A 17,807-nucleotide genomic window follows, 5' to 3' on the forward strand; every position below is an offset into this window, starting at 1 on the left:
CTTAAGAGGAGCAGCCTAGCCAGAAACCCCCTCCCAGGTTAACTGTTAATCATTGCTTATCTGCTTCTGTAGCCCGTTTTCACATCCCTTCCCCCGCCTGAGTAGCACATCAATCTCCCACCGGAATGCTAATCCCTTTCCCGACCTGGGAAGCCCATCCGTTTCCCGCCGGAATGCTAGGGCTTATAAACCCCTATCTAACCCCGATTCGGGGCTCAGAATTTGGAGACTGCCTCCTCTGAGCCCGCACGTGTGAATAAAGGCTTATTCCGTTCCCTGAATCGTGTCTTGAGTCTGGCTTTCCGTAACAAGACCAGGTCCCTGGGTGAGGGTGTGCGAGAGGCAACTGATGGATGTATCTCTCACACAGGGCTGTTTCTCTCCTTCTCTTCCTCTCTCCCTTCTCCTCTCTCTAAAAGTAAATAAATAAAATCTAAAAAAAAAAAAAAAAAGCTGTGGAGCTTCACGTTTAGGTCAGTTTATGGAAAATGTCTGTCATATAATGTTAAATCAAATAATCCAAATCTTATATTCTTAATTTTTTAATTTTTTTAATCTAGAAGTTTGTTTCTTTGACATCTCATTTCTAAATTCTGAGAAAGATGGGTGAATTCATGGAAGGACAAATCAGGGGACAGAGAGATCTCCACCTTCAAGATAAACCAGAAAGCAAGGGCTGTCCTTTTACTAAGCTCCCTTCCTTTGGTGCTCCAGGGTGTCACCCTCAGGAGAAATACATTCGTGGAGTACCTCATTCGTTAGTTTACACCCAAGGCATGAGAGGGGTGGTACGCCTTTCCTTGTGGAAGAGATGTAAAAGGAGAATTGGATAACCGAGTTTTCTGGCAAACCAATTTTAGGAAAGACTATACAAAAACTCATGGCTGGAAATAGATTTTGTTAGCATATCCAGGCCCCTCAGAATGCCTTCCTATACGCTGAGGTCTCACCCCAGTTTGGAAGACCCTTCTCCGACAGGGGAGCTTGTTGCAGGGCATCACTCAAAAACTTTAACCGACTGAATTAAAAGGGTTCTAGACAGAGGGAGCAGATACAAATCATCTGAGGCAGTCACTCAATTTATTTGAAAACAGGAAGGGAAGTGGGTGTCAGCAGCGGTGGAGATAGTAGCAAAAGTGAAGCCTTCAGTGCTTCTCCTGCTCCACCCAGAACCTTCCTGCTGATAGGAATGGCAAAGAAGAAACCAACCTCACCCTGGGGCAGACACTCTCATTCATGCATCTCACAAATATTAAGGAGCCATTTTGCCTGATACAAAAGAAAACAAGGTTCCTGCTTTAGATCTCTATCGGGGTGTTGGACCCATAGCCTGTGGGCTGCATGCAGCCCAGGATTGCTATGAATGTCGCCCAACATAAAATCGTAAATTTACTTAAAACCTTTTTTTTGTTGTTGATCAGTTTGTATTAGTGTTTGTGTATTTAATGTGTGGCCCAAGATGACTCTTCCAGTGTAGCCCAGGGACACCAAACTTTGGATACACTTATAGGAAAGAGACAGACGATAGAACAGTGCTCTGAAGCAAAGAAATCCGATTACCGTGTCTGAGAGTGACCTGTGGGAGGGTAAGTTGGGTGGGGTGGCCCAGGGTCTGGGTGGAGAGGGCTCTCCAAGCTGGTGGGGCTTTGAGTTGAGATCTGATTAGCGACATAGAAAGGTTTACATGAGGATGGGATGAAGACATGGTGGAAGAGGGTACCAACCAGGCAGGAGCTAGAAGTGCAAAGGCCCTGTGGTGGGAATGAAGAAAAGAAAGGTCAGCATGGCTGGCGTCTCATTAGCTTTTGTAGAAGCAGGGAGCACAAGACTGCCAGGAAGCATCATGACTTGCTTCACGAGGCACGCTGCAGAGCAAGGATGCAGGTGACCCCTGGTGCCAGTGGCAATTGCAAGATTTGTGTTCAAAAGGCAGCCGTGGGTTTTCTGGATGGGACGATCACATCCAGTGAGGTATGCCGAGTGTCTTTTCTCTGGCTAGCATTTTAGTCACCCCATTTCTCCATATCCCCTTGTAGAGAAACCATAGGATTTCAGGGTTTCATTCCTGAAAACCAAATACGCAACGTCCCTTCAATGAGGGCCTCATGTGACCACAACGCTGTGGAGCAGAAACCAGAGCTGAATGACTGACAGAAACTTTGGAGGCAGAAAAGTGGATGGCATGCTAGCTCTGGCCATTTATTATCTGAGTGACCTTGAGCGGGGCATTTCCTATTTCTGAGCTCTTGTTTGCTGAAGATTCTGTAAAACACATGCGCACAGTTACAAGGGGAAGTTTCTTTCTTTATTCTGCAAACAGCAGCAGGATGTATTGCTGGTTGGTCCGTGACCGTTCGAGAATTCAATGCCAAGGTAGACACAGGGCCTTTGGCCTTCTGCCGAGGTGGTCTGGTTTGCTCCATAAATGTCCCACCAGCTGAAGCGACACCCACTTCTCAGGCAGGAGGATCTGTTCCCTGTAGCCTTTGCCATTCACAAGGAGGGCGTTGGGAGCTCTGCTTCACGGAAGCTACTGCTGCTGCTGTTGCTGCAACGGGTGAGGGGCTGACCTTTCCTTGGAATGCCGAACACAGATAAAGGTGTGACTGAGCGAATAAAATCCACTGACTGACCCTCAGATTTTATTGAGCACTCTTGCCTCGGTTCATCAGACAGACTACAAACAGAGTGAGGACGCAGTTCACCTCACTCTGGTGTCAATCAGTTCAGAACCCAAGGATACCCTTTCTTTCCCCACGTCTTGCACCTGCTTGCCTCTGCAGGGTTGGCCCCAGAAGCTGGACCCATGGCAACAGGTAGCTTTCAGAAGGGAAAATCTACTCCTGAACTTTCCGGTGGCTAATGCAGGAGGGTTCTGACTGGCCCAGCTGGGATCCCATGGCCATCCTTGGTCTCATCGTGGTAGCCAATGGGATGGATCCCTCTGACTGTCTGGCTTGGGTCATCTGTTCCATTGCTGGTGCCCCGCAGTGTCAGCAAGGACAGCAGCCGACTCACCGCTCTGCACTGTGCAGGCATCAGGGCCCACAGGGGCGGTGCGGAACACAATCCTTGTGCTCTTGGACATACTGCAATTGATTGGGAATGCTGTTACTCTTTTGAAGAAACTGCAGTGTCAACATTTAATGTGTGGGGTGGAATTTCACAAAGGAGAGTGTGTCGGACACAGGTGTTCAGAGATGTGACACCTGGGAAAGCCGAAAGCCCTGGCTGGTGGTGAGAAATTGGGCTGGACGGTTGGAGGGAGGCCTGGCTGTAGGAAGCCCTGGAAGTCACGTGGGGAATAACAGTGGACTCTATGCCGCTGTAGGTTCCTACTACGTAAGAAGAAACAGCCAGGTGAGGAAGGTAGGGGGGATGTGGGGAGAAGCCTCCGTAGGCCAAGTGACGGGAGCACCGCTCCCTCCATCCCGCCCCCCGCCCCCAGAGGGTCACGCCTGTTAGTGTGTCCTGCAGTGCGCAAAAGACTAACAGTGGGAACATGGATAAAAGGAGGCCTCTGGGCCCATCCGGTGGGCCGAGAGCCCAGGAGTGTGGACTTTTAATGAGCTGGCCCAGGTGATGTGGCTGGTGGTGCAACATACTCTACGGGAAGATGCACAGGGTGATGTCAGGGAAAGGAAGAAAGAAGAGATCTGGCTGCCTGCTTGTTAAGGGCTAACTTCCAATCCTCTGCCAACAGCCCCGGAGGACCAGTCATTTTCATTTAATGAGCAGCTGAGTGGAGGGGTGGGCAAAAAACCAAACCAAAGAAAACATCATCTGGACTGGCCGTGGATGGGTAGGAAGGAAACGATCGGTAAGGGGAGAGTCAAACATCAGAGAAACACAGGCCAAGTGAGGGGTGGGGGCAGGGGAAAAAGAGATAGAGGAAATTTGTTCAGAAAGGCCACTTTATTGATGGAGATAAAATTAAAAGTTCTCCACAGCCCTCCCTCACTCACTTCGGTGGCTTCACTGGGCATCTGAGACCGGCGTGGGCAGGCCTGTGGCCAGCTCCCCGCTGCCTGCTCCACCTCCGGCGGCCACATAAAAACACATCACAGCGCATGAAGATTCCCAGATGTACCCCAGGGTCCCCCAAACAGTTGCTGTGCATTTTTAAAATATTGTACAAAATATGTTAAGTAGGAAAGGTCAGCTGTGCTGTGATTATCTGCAGGACGTCCTTTTAGGACTACCGTCCCCAAAATATTACTTACTTATTGCAGTGAAACCTCTAGAAGGTAGAGCTGTACAAAAAAAACCAAAAAAAAAAAAAAAAAAAAACCAAAAAAAAAAAAAAAACTAAACAATTTTATTTTAAGAGCAGCAACTGAACACTGCTTTAGTTCATTTAAATTTTCTTTCTCAAAAATACATTCCTAAATATACAAACTATACAATCTTGACGTTTTAATGCTGGTTTTGTTTTTGTATTTTTTTTTCCTTTTAATAATAATAGAATCCAAACTAAAAAAATCTTCATCTTCAGACCTACAGGAGCGCTAGAGGACTTGTGACTCAGTACCTTCATATAACACCACATAAATAACTTTAGCCACAGTCTATGTTCACAGCGTGGTCAGTGAAACAAAGGAAATACTTTTCTGGCGATTAGACGTCATCTGCAGAGAGGGTTGGGATATTCATCCGAGGCCGGGTGAAAAATGCCATCTTCTCCCTGTAAAAGAGGCCATCCCTTTAGAACCGGACTTTCCAACCGCACTTTCCAGGTTCCGCGGGCAGGATGATCCTTTTGATCCTTTGCTGGAGTTTGGGGGGGAGGGCGCGCGGAGCAGTGGCGCTGTTCTGTGTAGCAGCATCCCTGCCTCTGCTCCCAAGATGGCCAGTTGTAGCTCCCCCACCCCTCCCAGTTGTGACAACCATAAATGTCCCCAGGGGACTGGTTTACAGCCACTGCTTTAGAAGGCATTAGCCCAACCAGAGAGAGCTTTAGTTAAAATCAGGGACTTGATTAGAAGGGCCTTTGGGTCACTTCCAGTGTCTGTTGATTCTCAATGAGTTAAAAGTGGAGGTGCCCAAACATGGTCATACAAGTTAGTTTGTTTCATTGCAATGCTTTTATCCGAGGGGACATCGCAAGTCCAAATGCAAGGTCCTCTGTGGCTGGGAGGCCCGGATAGACGGTATTGGAGGCCCTCCCGTGAGACACCCAGGGTCAGTCCAGCAAGTAAGCGCCTCTCTGAGATCCCAGCAGGGAGCAGGCAGAGCCAGGAGGCTGCGCAGGCATCCGTCACCCCGGCTGATTTATCAGTCGGCCAATCCTCTGCAATTACCAGTGACGGAAACACTGAGCAAGAGGCTGGAGCAGGTGGCTCATTCATTAAACAAGAGGATCTAACTAATGAGCTCAAGTTGTTGGGGACTGAGAAAGACAACGAGGGAAAGCAGCGCAGAGCACACAGACCTCCAGGGACGGCTTGGCAGAGGACGAACGTCCACAAGAGAGAGAGCTGGTGCTCTGCTCGAGAAGAGACCATGGGACAGGAAGCAGGGAGGTGGAGAAGGGCTGGCCAGTCGGGCGCCCTCTTACCTGAAAGACTGCACTTCTGGGGGCTCCTTACAGCTCTGGCCTCGAAGCCTGTGCACATCCTTGGCGGCCGCCCTCATCATCTTGTCTGTTTGCAGCTCGCCCTTGTGCTCTGCTCGGTCCACCTGCAGGGGAACACAAGCAGAGCCGTGAGGTTGTGGAGAGCCCTTCGGGCCTCCCGGAATGGGTCAGCCAAGGAGAACTTTCTAGCACACGCGAGGCCTGTACTGCAGTCAAAAGGTCTACGGGTCCGCAACAGGCACCCTCACTCTTCCTGTTCCACCGCAGGATCCTCTTTATTCAGACCGATGAGGGAAGAGTGGGCCCATCCTTTGGGACAGTGGCCAGGTGTCCCGAGCCTGGCACTGAACCCCTGCGTGGACCTGTCGGAAGTCGGATGAGGCTGTCTGGTGAAATGCGTGCTACTTCATCTAATCCTCAGGGCCACCGTGGAAGGTAGATTTTATAATTACCTCTATTTTACCGCCCAGGAAACAAGCTCAGATATGGTAAGAAATCTCTCTAACGTCAAACAACTAAGGCGTGGTAGAAACCCAATTCCAAGTCATGCAGTGTGCTCAACTTTAGGTACATGACACCTTTCCTCTTTGTGCAAACCCATGTAAGTGCATTTGGGAACAAACCACAGAGAGCCCTAAAATAACCATGCACTAGACACTGGACAACATTGCTCAAAGGCAGATTTTTGGTCAATGAAGCTCTTGTTTAAATGGCTCTTTAGTAGGCCCTTATCAGATAGCCACGGATGTACTAAAATTTACTATTTGAAAGGCCAAGTTTCCTCAGTTCCTGTTTTCTTAAGCAAAGGCCCATTACACTTATTTTCTTACCTCTTTTTGCCTTGGCTGCCTGGAGGCTCAGAGGTAAATCTAACAGACAACTATCATTAGGTTAGGAACATATTTATTTCCTTCTCTTCCTTAAAACTTTCTCTAATTTTCTATTTTCCCTTAATGCTCTTATTAAATCCTTGTTCTAAGTGTACAGGGTATAAGTAAGAAAGTAGAAAGAGACATTTTTGGACTTTCTGAAGTGCCTACATCTCCCTGAAGCCCCCACACTACTCTTGACCAAGGAAGTCCAGCACGACTTTCCTGCTCTCAGGCGTCGCCCCGCCACTTGCATCAAGAGCTGCGACATTAGCTAACGGCCGCCCCAGCAATCCGGGCAGGCACCCTCCCTACGTGCTCTTTGCATCGTCTGGCTGGGTGTGGACAGAACTAGCAAAGGCCTGGCATTCCTGCCATGGGCGGCAATCCGGGAGTGGCAGGTGTTATAAAAATGAGTCGAAGCCGGCCTCTGTTTATTGGCCCAGTGGTGCTTGATTTTTCCTGGTCGTCCGGGACCTGTTAGCGCAAAAGCCCACTCGTGCCAAACTCAAATTTTTACCCATCAGTTGTTTTATATATAGCTCGAACAAGCAGGTTGTGAAACCATTTGGACCCTGCTGGCTTTGCTTACCCTGTAAAGCTACACCCATCATCTGCTAGCTGTAGATAAGATACTCCCTGGGACTATCAAGGACCCCAAACTGCTGCTGCTTTGGAGCTCCTTTTTCTAAAGAAAAGATTTTATTACTTTTTAAAGAGAGGGAAAGGAAGAGAAACGTCGATTGGTTGCCTCTCGCATGCCCCCAACGGCAGTGGGTGGGGCCAGCCTGCAACCCATGCATGTGCCCTGATGGGGAATTGAACCAGCGACCTTGCGCTTTGCGGGACGATGCCCAACACACTGAGCTACAATGGTCAGGGTTGCTTTGGAGCTCTCTAATCTAGAGATTTCTCATGGTGCTGCTGAACAACATCATCTAGAGGCATAAGCCCCTCCCCAACTCTCCTAGGAGTTCCCTCGCCCTCCTGCCCTCTAGGTGTAGCCCCAGAAAAGCTGTGTCTGGGAGGCGCCCTGCTGACAGGGACTTCTCCGGCATGGCGACGTGTGAATGCAATGCCACCCTAATAAAACTCATTGCGTGCCATGCCACTTTGTAGTCCTCCCTTTTCCCTTGAGCAACCCTGAAACCCCTCGAACTCAGTGCAGGAGGGCAGAGAAGCGAGCAGGCTGGTGTTCCCGGCATCTTCATACCAGGCCCTGCCACGGAGCACTGCTCTCCTCTCCGGTAACACCTGCCCCACGGGACTTCATAGGCAGGCCCCGGGCCGGTCACTGTTCAAGATTTACTGCTCGAGTGGGTGTCCCAGCACAGAGGAGTGTTTGATGAAGGGCTGCACAAATGAATAAACGTGTGAATAACTGGGGCTTGCACGCATCCACACAGAGATGCAGCAAAAAGGGCCGGGCCACCGGGGCAAGACTTGATGATGCTTGCTGGGCAAAGGTATTCCTCGATCCCTTTGCTGATGGGAACGGGGGGCCCTGGAAACACTCTGAGGGGGTCTCAGGACTCTACAACCCCCATTCAACGATCAGGTCTCTCTTCCCTTGCAGCAGCAGTTGGTGTCCAACGGCAGGGCGCGTCGCCTGCTCCCGCTCGCGGCGCTCACCTGCTTCTCCAGCATCCTCAGCAGCAGGCGGAAGCGCTCGTCCTCGCGCAGCCACTGCGGCAGCTCCTTTTCCCCGTGGCTCTTGGCCTGCTCGAGCTGCTGCTTGAGCTCCTTCAGCACCGAAATCTCCTGAGTCAGCTGGCTGTGCCAGGTCCTGGTGGCCTGCAGGTCTAACTCAAGGTCCAGCGAGGTGCGCATCAGGCGCTCGTTGCGCGGGGATTTGAAGGATGAAGGCTGTGGGGGTAGGGATGGCTTTGACTGATCGGTACATGGCGGGGACTAGTGAGCCCACAGGACCCCCTCCTCTGAACCTCAAAACCTTCCCTCCTTCGTTCATCAGCAGGCTTCCACGCATTCAAAGACGCCCCTCCCTCCCAGCCTGCCTTGGTTTCTTCCATTCTACAGCTCATGTTTACTGAGCATTTTTATGTCCCAGGCACCGCGATGGGCCGTTCATGCCATGACCTCAGTTCATTTGCACAACCCTACAACGTCCCGCCTGTTATCATTGCGCCTGAGGCTCCCAGAGGTTAAGTCACACATCGCCAGTGGTAAAGCGGAGATTCCACCCCTAACGGCTGGCACCGGACCCAATCACTCACTGCCCACACTCGGCCCAGCTCCCTACCCTGTGTCCTCAACATCTCCCTTCTCAGTCAATGCATTCTTGTCTCCCTCCTGCTCTCAGGCTGTCTCCTTAATGCAAGCCTGGTCCCCCTTGAGAGATGAAGCCACGTCTTCTTGACTTAAGGGACATCTATTGTTTCTGTATGTGTGGCATCTACTTCCCCAGTCTTACAGGTAACTAATCATCCCCCTTACGCATCCACGGCTCCTCCATGCGCAACCCATGCGGTTTGTGTGGGGCTTCAGGGATAGGAACATGACCTAAACTCAGCAAATCAGAATCACAGCGATTGCTTCAGGGGTGACACTTAATTTTGGGAAAAAGCAATGTCTTTACAGAGAGATTCTTAAGCCAGCAAGATATAAACCCAGAACTGGTCGTGGCCACCTTCAACACCACATGGGGTGACCCTGGTTAAGAATTACGCTAGAAGAAGAAGGTGGAGGAGGAGGAGGAGAGAGAATGAAGGAGAAGGAGAAGGGAAATAAGAAGAATTATTGTTAAGCTATCTAGAGGGAGCAGTGCCACGGAAGGGGGGCTGAAGCTTGACGACATTCTTTCAACTCCTGGATCAATCCAACGCCTGGACTTTACATTAAATGAGCCAATAAATTCCGCCTTTCATTTTCAAACCATATTTAAGTTCTTCAGTTACCTGTATGCATAAGATCCCAAGTAATATAATTATTAACTCTCCTGCAATCCAAACCCAGTAATGGTTAAAAAAAAAAAAAAAGACTAAAGACTGCAGGAGGCTGAATTCTAAGCCGGCCTCCAAGGCTGCCACCCCCTCAAGTACACACCCAGTATTATGCCAGCCCCTTCAGCGTGGCAGAGACCTGTGAATATAATGGGGTGTCACTCCTGTGATTAGATAGCTAGTCAGCTGATGTTGAGCCAATCATCCCTGGTGGGCCCAGCCTAATCAGGTGAGCTCTTAAAAGATGAACTGGCCCTTTCTGGGTATTTTCTGCCGGCCTCAAAGAAGCAATATAGGTCATGGAGAGGGCCACGTGGCAGGGACCTGAAAATGACCTCTGTGAGCTGTGAATAGCGCCAGACCTGCAGCTAGCAAGAAAGTGCCAGGAAATGAATCCTGCCAACCCCCCAAGGGGCCCGGGATGTGAAACCTCCCCTGGCCAAAATTCCAGATGAGGATGCAGACCATCAAACACCTAGACCTCAGCCTGGGGAGGCCCTGAGCAGAGGGTGCAGCTAACCTGCGCTGAACTCCTGACCCATGGGACCTGTGAGAGGATGCATTATCTTAAGCTGTTAGGGTTACGGTACTCTGCGGTGCAGCGACAGGAGGCAAATACGACGACGAACAAAGGGCCTTCAGAAATGGTCCATAAACAGTTACTACAAGATCTAGCCACACTCACACTTGTATACTTTCAGGCATACAAAACAGCTTCATGCAGAAGTTCTATAAGACTCGTCTAGGATGGGCATTGTCTAATCTGCGCTTATAAATGCGCCGGGTCAGGAAATCCAGCAGAGGAAATCAAGTTCTCGGAGCAAGAAGTGAAGATCCTTTCTCTTTGCTCTGACCAGTGGCCAATCGTAGAACCATGCTGGATGCAGACAAGGGCACAGCGCAGGCTGTGAGTGAGCGCAAGGATGGCGTTGACCAGGACCCTGGCCCAGCCGCTGCCCGTTTCCTGGGCATTGAGGACTGAAGAAAAATGAGGGCTCAGACCTACCATCAAGGGCTCCCTTAGCAAGATACCCCCTTGGGTAAGTGCAAGAGGAGGTGAAGAAGGGGGAGCTTCTATGTGGCTTGACTTGGGAGGGGGTTTTAGGGCACACAGTGGCATTTCTGCCTCCAGTACCCTTTGAGGAGCTTGTTAAAAATGTAGTTTCCAGGTGCTGCATTACGCTGTCCAGGAATGTGGGCTTGGAATCTGCATCGTCAACAAGCTCCCCAGGAGACCCTGCAGCACCAGTCAGCCACAGAAAACAGGAAGGGTGGGGGGCCCAGAGTGGGCAGCGGGCTGTCCCTGTCACCTGAGACCATGCCCACCTTCCCCCACAGCCAGCCTGTCCCTCTGCCTGTCCTGTGCGCCCTCTCCTGCCTGCGCTTTCTCCTGCTTATGCTCGTTCTTCCTGGAGATTCAGGGGGCGGGGTAGCCATTGACAGAGGACCAACTCCTGATTCTGGCAGTCAGCAGCTGGTCTCAGGAGACGCGGAGGAGCCTTCCGCTGCTTGGGGCTGTTGGCACGCTCTCCTTTCCCTGCCTGTTTCTGTGCTCTCTCTTTCCTGCTCTTTCTGATATTAGGGAAGCATGGCTTCTAGTTCTGCAAACTCACTGGAACTGCTGCAGAGTCTGCGTTAAAAGTGCGAAGAGGGCAGGGCTCTCTGCATTGCCTGCAGCGCTGGTGGTGAAAAGTGCGGGTCAGGAGTCAGTCCTTTGCCTAACGCCACCCCACCCCGACCCCTCAGCCAAGCCCCCGTAAGGAAAGGCAAGATCTCTCTACAGGGACAGCTGTGGCCTCATCCCTGTGCACATTCAGCTGGACTGAGAGAAGCCCGCTCAAGCCTCCCTGCTACCAATCGGTGCTGCGGAGCCCAGCTTCTCCGCCAGCAGGGAGCGCTGTCAGAACCCTGACCACTCAATCAGCTGGACCACACACGGAGCAGAGTCTTGTGTGGGGCAGGTGCCCACTGGGGTCCTGGGGTTGCTGGATTCCTACCCAGGAAGCCACTTCCTCAGAGCCGATGCAGGCCTTATAGTTTGCAAACTTCCACTTGCAAAAACCATCACGATCGCAAGAGCAACGTCCTTCACTCCAGTGGCTGCGGAGAAGCGGTCAGACATCGGGGGTTGTGCTAGGGGAAGCGAGGGCAGGGCAGGAGCCTGTCTTACCCGCTTCATCCGGACGCTGCGGCGCTCCAGGGAGTTCCGAACAAAAGGTGGCTTCTTGGACAGTGTGGAGCTGTCACTGTCGCTCCGATTCAGCTGCAAGAAAAACGTCATGGAAGTTACTGAAGGTCCAAGTGCATTCAGAAGAGGGCAGGCTGGGGCTGGGAGGGTGGTTGCCCCGCTCAGCCCGGTCCTTTCTCTCCTGTGCACACACTCCGAGTTCCTGCTCCCTGGGCCCTGCAGGAGGCGGGTTTCATTTCACCTTCCTTTCCTTTCCGGGGGAACATTCATCCAGCACGTTCTCGGCACAATGCACGCTGTAACCGCTACACGTGCGGTATCTCATCGAACCCTTCCAACAATGGCGTGGGATGGGAGCATCCCCCATTCACCAATGAGGAGAGAAGCCTGGGATTTGCCCAAGGTTGGTGAGTTGGTAGCAGTACAGTCGGGCTGACGCCAGACAGTCTGACTCCAGGATTTAATGCCCCCTTGACCTAGTCAAGGCCTATTGGCATCGACTCTTCCCTGTTGCCCACAGAGCCTGTCTTAATGGCTCAAATGGAGCCACTGTCAAGACTGATAGATACAGAGAAAGAAAAGCAGCCCAAAAGCAAAACCTCAGGGACGGTGTCCTTGGGGAAGGTGGGACAGACAGACGCGTGAGGGCTGTGCCCAGCACAGCCCTGCCCACCTCAGATCCCTTCAGTCATCTCCTTGTTCGTACCCTCCACAGGAAGCTGACGTTCGCCGTCCGTGGTCAGGTGGGGGCTTTTCTACGGGGGGACCGGAGAGGGAGGCTGGGATGCCAGCACATCCCAGGAGATGCGGGTGGGGGCGAGTCGCATTTCCACGTGGGTGGGATTGCTGCAGGCAGGTGCTATAGAGCCTGTTTGTTCTGACAGCCATCAGCCCACTGCTGCAGGTCTCTCCCGAGAAGCTGTTACATCGTTTTTGTGGTTATTAATGATTATTGGTGATAACGCTATTACAGCCCTGCTATGTTGAACACAGCAACCCCAGGGACGTAACTGATGAAATAGCTACTGTGCTGGGCAAAGTCTCCATCAAAACCAGAACTAGAATAATAGTAACAATTAATTACAGACACGTGGGCAGAGCGCCTACTACGTGCCATGCGCTTTAGTGATGGTTTCATTCTGCCCTCAAACAATCCTAATGGAGGGAAGGGAGACCCAGAGAGGTGGACACACCTCTCCAAGAGTTCAAGGTCCAGTCTGTTTGATTGCAAGGCCACCTCCTCTCCTGGTCCCAGGATGCGGGTAGGGCTCAGAGATGAAACCCATACAGAGACAGAGGGGTGGAACACTTTGACTGGAGCGCACAGTACAAGCAGGCAGGCTGCGTATCACACCAGAAGAAAGCTTTGTCCTGCACTGCCTCAATCTGAAGATGGCACTCATAGAACGTCATACCAACTATTTATATGGATCGGGACAACTGATCCTTAACTCATAACTGATGACCAAGAAGGAGGAGGGGAGACGTGGTTGGAATTATAACAGCATTGCCAGGTACCAGTTACTGAGCCTTTTCCATCCTTCATCTAATTCAATCCTTAAAACGACCCTATGGAGTCAGCCTACGAACGCCACACGAGGAAACAGGCTGAGAGGGGCACGCTGACCCAAGGGTACCTGACAGAGAAAGGAACCGGGATCTGCACCCGGACCGTGAGGCTGAAGGCGACCCCGTGGGAACAGGGGGGAGGGTGACAAGGGCCAAGAGTTTGCTTACCCGGCACACGTACTGGCTCTGGGGTCCGGGGGAGAAGGTCTTGGAGCGGATGATGGTGCTTCCTCGCAGAAAGGGCGCCGGGGACGGCGTGCCCACCCGCCGGTCCTTGGGCCGCACCACTGTGGGGGATGGGGCTGGGGTCTCTGTGTTGGTCTCTTTGTCCACCTGAGGAAGAAGTCACAGCTTTGCGACTACAGAGTTTCAGCCACCCATCCCAAGACCCATGGGGAAGATTCCCTGGTTGCTTCTCACTCTTGTCACTTCCCCTTTGTCCCACAGATGCAGTTGGGAGCTTCCTTGGCCCCAACCCTGCCCAGGCAGGACAGTGCCCAACATCCGGAGTGCCGGCCCCTGTTCCTCCATGACACCTGTGGGTTGGGGCTAGTGGGAGCATATTCAACCCCCAAACAAGCTCCATGAGAGCAGAGGTACCTTATGCACAGGTGGCCTGGACTTCTCACCTCAAGACTTATGTGCCACACACACTTTGTCAAGGTCACACCCAAGGCCTCCCCTGCCCCAGCCAAGAACAGCCAATGTTTCCTTGGAATTATGGACGCAACCAGCCAACCTCCTTTCTTAAACCAGGTGACTAGGTTTTTCTATCATCCCTTCACGGTAGTCACCAGCGAAAGATAAGCAAAGGAAACCACCTAAAGGCAGGGCCTCCGTCAGTGCCTTTGCGTAATCCTGAAGGAGGAGTCCCCATTGGCTGGAGACATTGCAAAACACTGCCCCTTGGTTCTTCTCGGCTCCCCTTGGCCCGGCACCCTGTTCAGTGCAGTCTGCAACCCCGCCCTCCCTACCCGGCGGGGCGCTCTTTTCTAGGAGCCCCATGGGTGGAAAGAACAGGGATCTATGTGGAGTGTGAATCCTGTTCTAACACATAATTCTAGTGGTTAGGAGGCAGGGGCTGACGGAAACCTGACCATCAGACTCTTTCTCCACTGCACTTTGGGCCCACCCGAGCGAAGCAATACATTCCCTCGAAACCTTAGATCCTGTCTGCAAGGTATTACTGTGCCCAGTTTAGAGACAGTGAAATGAAGGCTTGAGAGAAATGAAGTCATCTGCCTAACACTAACAGCTAGGGTGTAGCAGGGGCTGCACCGGAACCCAGACCTGTCTGACAGCAAAGCCTGAGGCCTGTCCAGAGAAACTGGGCAAAGGCAGGAGAGAGGAAGGGCAAGTTTGCCTCTCCTGGTTCACGGTTGCTGAAAGGAGCCAAATTACAGGCAGGGACACCATGATACACCTGCTGCAGGTCACCCCCCCCCCCCCCCCCGAGGGCCTGTCCCCTGATGCTGGAGGACAAGGTTTAACCGTGGACCCTTTGACTGCCTGCTCGAGGATGGAGGGCTACTTCCCCCACGACAGCCCTTCCCAGCTCCCTGGCCCTCCCTACCTTTAACGCTGGGCCCTCGTCCGCATCTGGTGAGGATTTCTCAGCGAAAACGTCCTCCTCTCCCTCCTCTTCCTCCTCTGCAGCAGCTTCATTGTCACTGGTCTCCTCCTCGAACCTCCTGTGATGACAAAGGACTTCAGTTACTGCCTGGAGACCCCTCTGATCTGCTCACCTGTCCTTATACGTACCCAGGACAGGGCTCCCAAACCTTTTCAGGATTGAGGAGAAAGAAAAAGAAAGAAAAGGAAGGAAGGAAGGAAGCAAGGAAGGAAGGAAGGAAGGAAGGAAGGAAGGAAGATCAGTCTTAGTGAGGTGTAATTTACATAGAGCAAAATGCATTTTCAGAGTGTAGTTTGACAAGTTTGATGCATGTGATTCCTTTGTGTAACCACTACCATGATATAAAGCATCCTGTTATCCCAGAAGGTTCCCTGTCCCCTCTCTCAGTTAATTTCCGGCCACCCCCAGCCTAGCACTGACCAGCATTCTGTCACTATGGATGAAATCTGATTTTTCTAGCATTTCATATATATAGAAATTAGCCAGTATGTACTCTTCTCTCTGGCTTCATTCTCTCAGCAGCTTTCTGAGATGCATCCACGTCAGTAACTGTATCAATAATAGTTCATTCTTTTTTTTTTTTATGGCTGAATAATATTCCATTGGATGGATAGACCACAATTTGTATGGCTATTTAGCAGGTGATGGACTTTTGAAATGTATCCATTTCTTAGCGATTGTAAATAAAGCTTCTACAGACGTTCAGGCAGATACAGGTTTTCATCTCTCTTGCATATTGCGTTAGTTTGCCGGAGCTGCCCTAACAGTACTGGCGGCTTAAAATAACAGAAATGTATCTCTTGCAGGTCTGGAGGCTAGAAGTCCAAGATCAAGGCGTGGGCAGGTTTCCCTTCTGTGGCCCGCAGACGGCCACCTTCTCGCCACACCCTCCCATGGTCTTCCCTCTGTGTGCGCACCCTTGAGGTCTCTCTTAGGTCTTCAAGTGTCCTCTTCTTACGAAAGTACAGGCCCAACTAACCTTTAACGATCTTTAACTTAATCATCTTTTAAAGGATCGATCTCCAAATACAGTCACACTTTGAGGTCCTGGGGTCAGGGCTTCAATGGATGAACTTTGCAGGGGGTACAATTCAGACCGTAACAGTCATATACCTGAAAGTGGAACTGCTGGGTCATATAGTGAGTGTGAGTTTATCCTTTTAAGAAACTGACAAACTGGTTTTCCAGTGTGGTTATGCCACTTGACGTTCCACAGGCAATGTTATGAGAGTTCCAGTTCTTCATCTAGACTTGGTATCGCCAGTCTTTAAATTTGGTCGTTCTTCTGGGTGTCTACTCACATGTCACTGTGGTTTTTAACCACACCAGGTTTGTCCATAGCCACTAAGTACTCAACTACTACGGAAATCTCGTCCTTTTGACCGTCACTTTCCCTTTGAGACCCATTTCATGAATTTATTGACCACCCATATATTTTTCTCCTGCAAAGCGTCTGTGAGAATCTTTAGCCCACTTAAAATTGTGTTGTCTTTTTATTATTGAGTTATAAAAGTTCCTTATATATTCTGGATATAAATCCTTTGCAAATATTTTCTCCAAGTCTGTTGCTTGACTTTTTATTTTCCAAAATGGCATCTTCCAAAGAACAGAAGCTTTTGTGATAAAGTCCAACTTACCAATTTTTTTTTATGATTTGTGCTTTTTACATCCTATCTAAGAAAATCTTTGCTACCTAGTGTTGCAAAAAATTTCTCCTGTATTTTCTTTTAGGAGTTTTATAGTTTCAGATATAATGCGTAGCCCCATGATCCATCTTAGATTAATTTCTATACATGATGCTCAAAGTTTCTTTTTTCAATATGGATATGCAATTGTTCCAGCAGCATTTGTTGAGGAAAGTTTACTTTCGGTGATACTCCTCAAAATTATCCTTTCCTCACGGACTCCACGGTTGAAAGGAGCTGCTGTGACAAATGGGCTGGATTTGTTAATTAGTAATTTATCTCTATTCCCATCTTTCCTCCTCAAAGACATACATAACCGCCAGGCTTCTGATCAGCATGAGACAGCGTTACCACGCGGAGCAGGCAGAATTCCAGCCGAGAGCAGAAAATCTGACATCTCTAGCTGGCTTCTGGAGACTGTGCATAAACATAAAATCTCCCTTGGGATTTTCCCAGTGCGGAGAATGTATCTTGGATCGCTACCCCCGGCCTCACAATTAAAACCTCCTCTGCACTCGGATGGAGACTTGGCAATGCTGGGGATTTGCTCGCCCTCCTTCACACTCGCAGCCTGTCTGTCTCCTTGTAAAAGAGACATTAAACATGGGAATATGCAAGGAGCCCCTCCCTAAGAATCCCGCAGACGCCACATTAACCAGCACTTACAGAGGGCTTAATGAGCTCCAGGTGCTACGCCAAGGCCTCACGACAGTGCAGCAAGCGGCTATTGTCTCTGTTTTATAGACTGAAAAGCTGAGGATCAGAGAGCTAAGAGTCCCGGTCCAGTGTCATGGGCCGCTAAGTGGTAAAGCCTGGATTTCCACCCAGGTTTGTCCATAGCCACTAAGTACTCAACTACTACGGAAATCTCGTCCTTTTGACTGTGAATCTGATCTAAATATTTCCAGAAGGGAAAAAAAACAAAACAAAACTCTAACTGTAATAAGAAAAATATTTAAAACAGACACCTTTTTACCCTTTGGAGTGCCAGAAAAAGAAACATTGGCTAATCCCCCGGGCCGGTGAAGGTCAGGGGAACAGGCTAATCCCTGCTGGGAATAAAGAAGAGCATCTAATTTATGCTCTGAGGTCCACACCACAGTACCTGCTGCAATGAGACATACCCGTACTGTTGGTTAAGTAATGCGGTTGGATTACATTGATGTCAGAGGCGGCGCTGGTTTAGGGGGCCTCGCAAGCGCTCCTGGTGGAGCACTGACCAGTACGGTCTTATTTGGGAGCTACTCTGCAAAGCCAAGTCTCACCCCCTGCTCTAGACAAACACACCCCAGTTCCCAAGGAGGCCAACACCAGGACTTTCACTCTAG

General features: G+C 50.5%; 1 protein-coding gene across 1 annotated transcript in view; it reads right to left on the bottom strand.

The window, feature by feature from the left end:
• Positions 1-3,954: 3,954 nt before the first annotated feature.
• The window catches only part of WWC1 (WW and C2 domain containing 1), a 119,219-nt gene continuing 105,366 nt past the window's right edge, over positions 3,955-17,807 (bottom strand). Inside the window, exons 18-23 of the mRNA XM_054568072.1 lie at positions 14,735-14,852; positions 13,330-13,494; positions 11,575-11,667; positions 8,077-8,310; positions 5,558-5,679; positions 3,955-4,684 (exon numbers count right to left, since the gene is read on the bottom strand). Of these exons, the coding sequence (XP_054424047.1) occupies positions 4,618-4,684; positions 5,558-5,679; positions 8,077-8,310; positions 11,575-11,667; positions 13,330-13,494; positions 14,735-14,852 (799 nt within the window). The 3' untranslated portion in view covers positions 3,955-4,617. The remainder of the gene's footprint in view (positions 4,685-5,557; positions 5,680-8,076; positions 8,311-11,574; positions 11,668-13,329; positions 13,495-14,734; positions 14,853-17,807) is intronic.

This window comes from Pteronotus mesoamericanus, unplaced genomic scaffold, assembly GCF_021234165.1.
Source record: "Pteronotus mesoamericanus isolate MK-2021 breed Mesoamerican mustached bat unplaced genomic scaffold, CSHL_Meso_final contig_2, whole genome shotgun sequence".
NCBI lineage: Eukaryota > Metazoa > Chordata > Mammalia > Chiroptera > Mormoopidae > Pteronotus > Pteronotus mesoamericanus.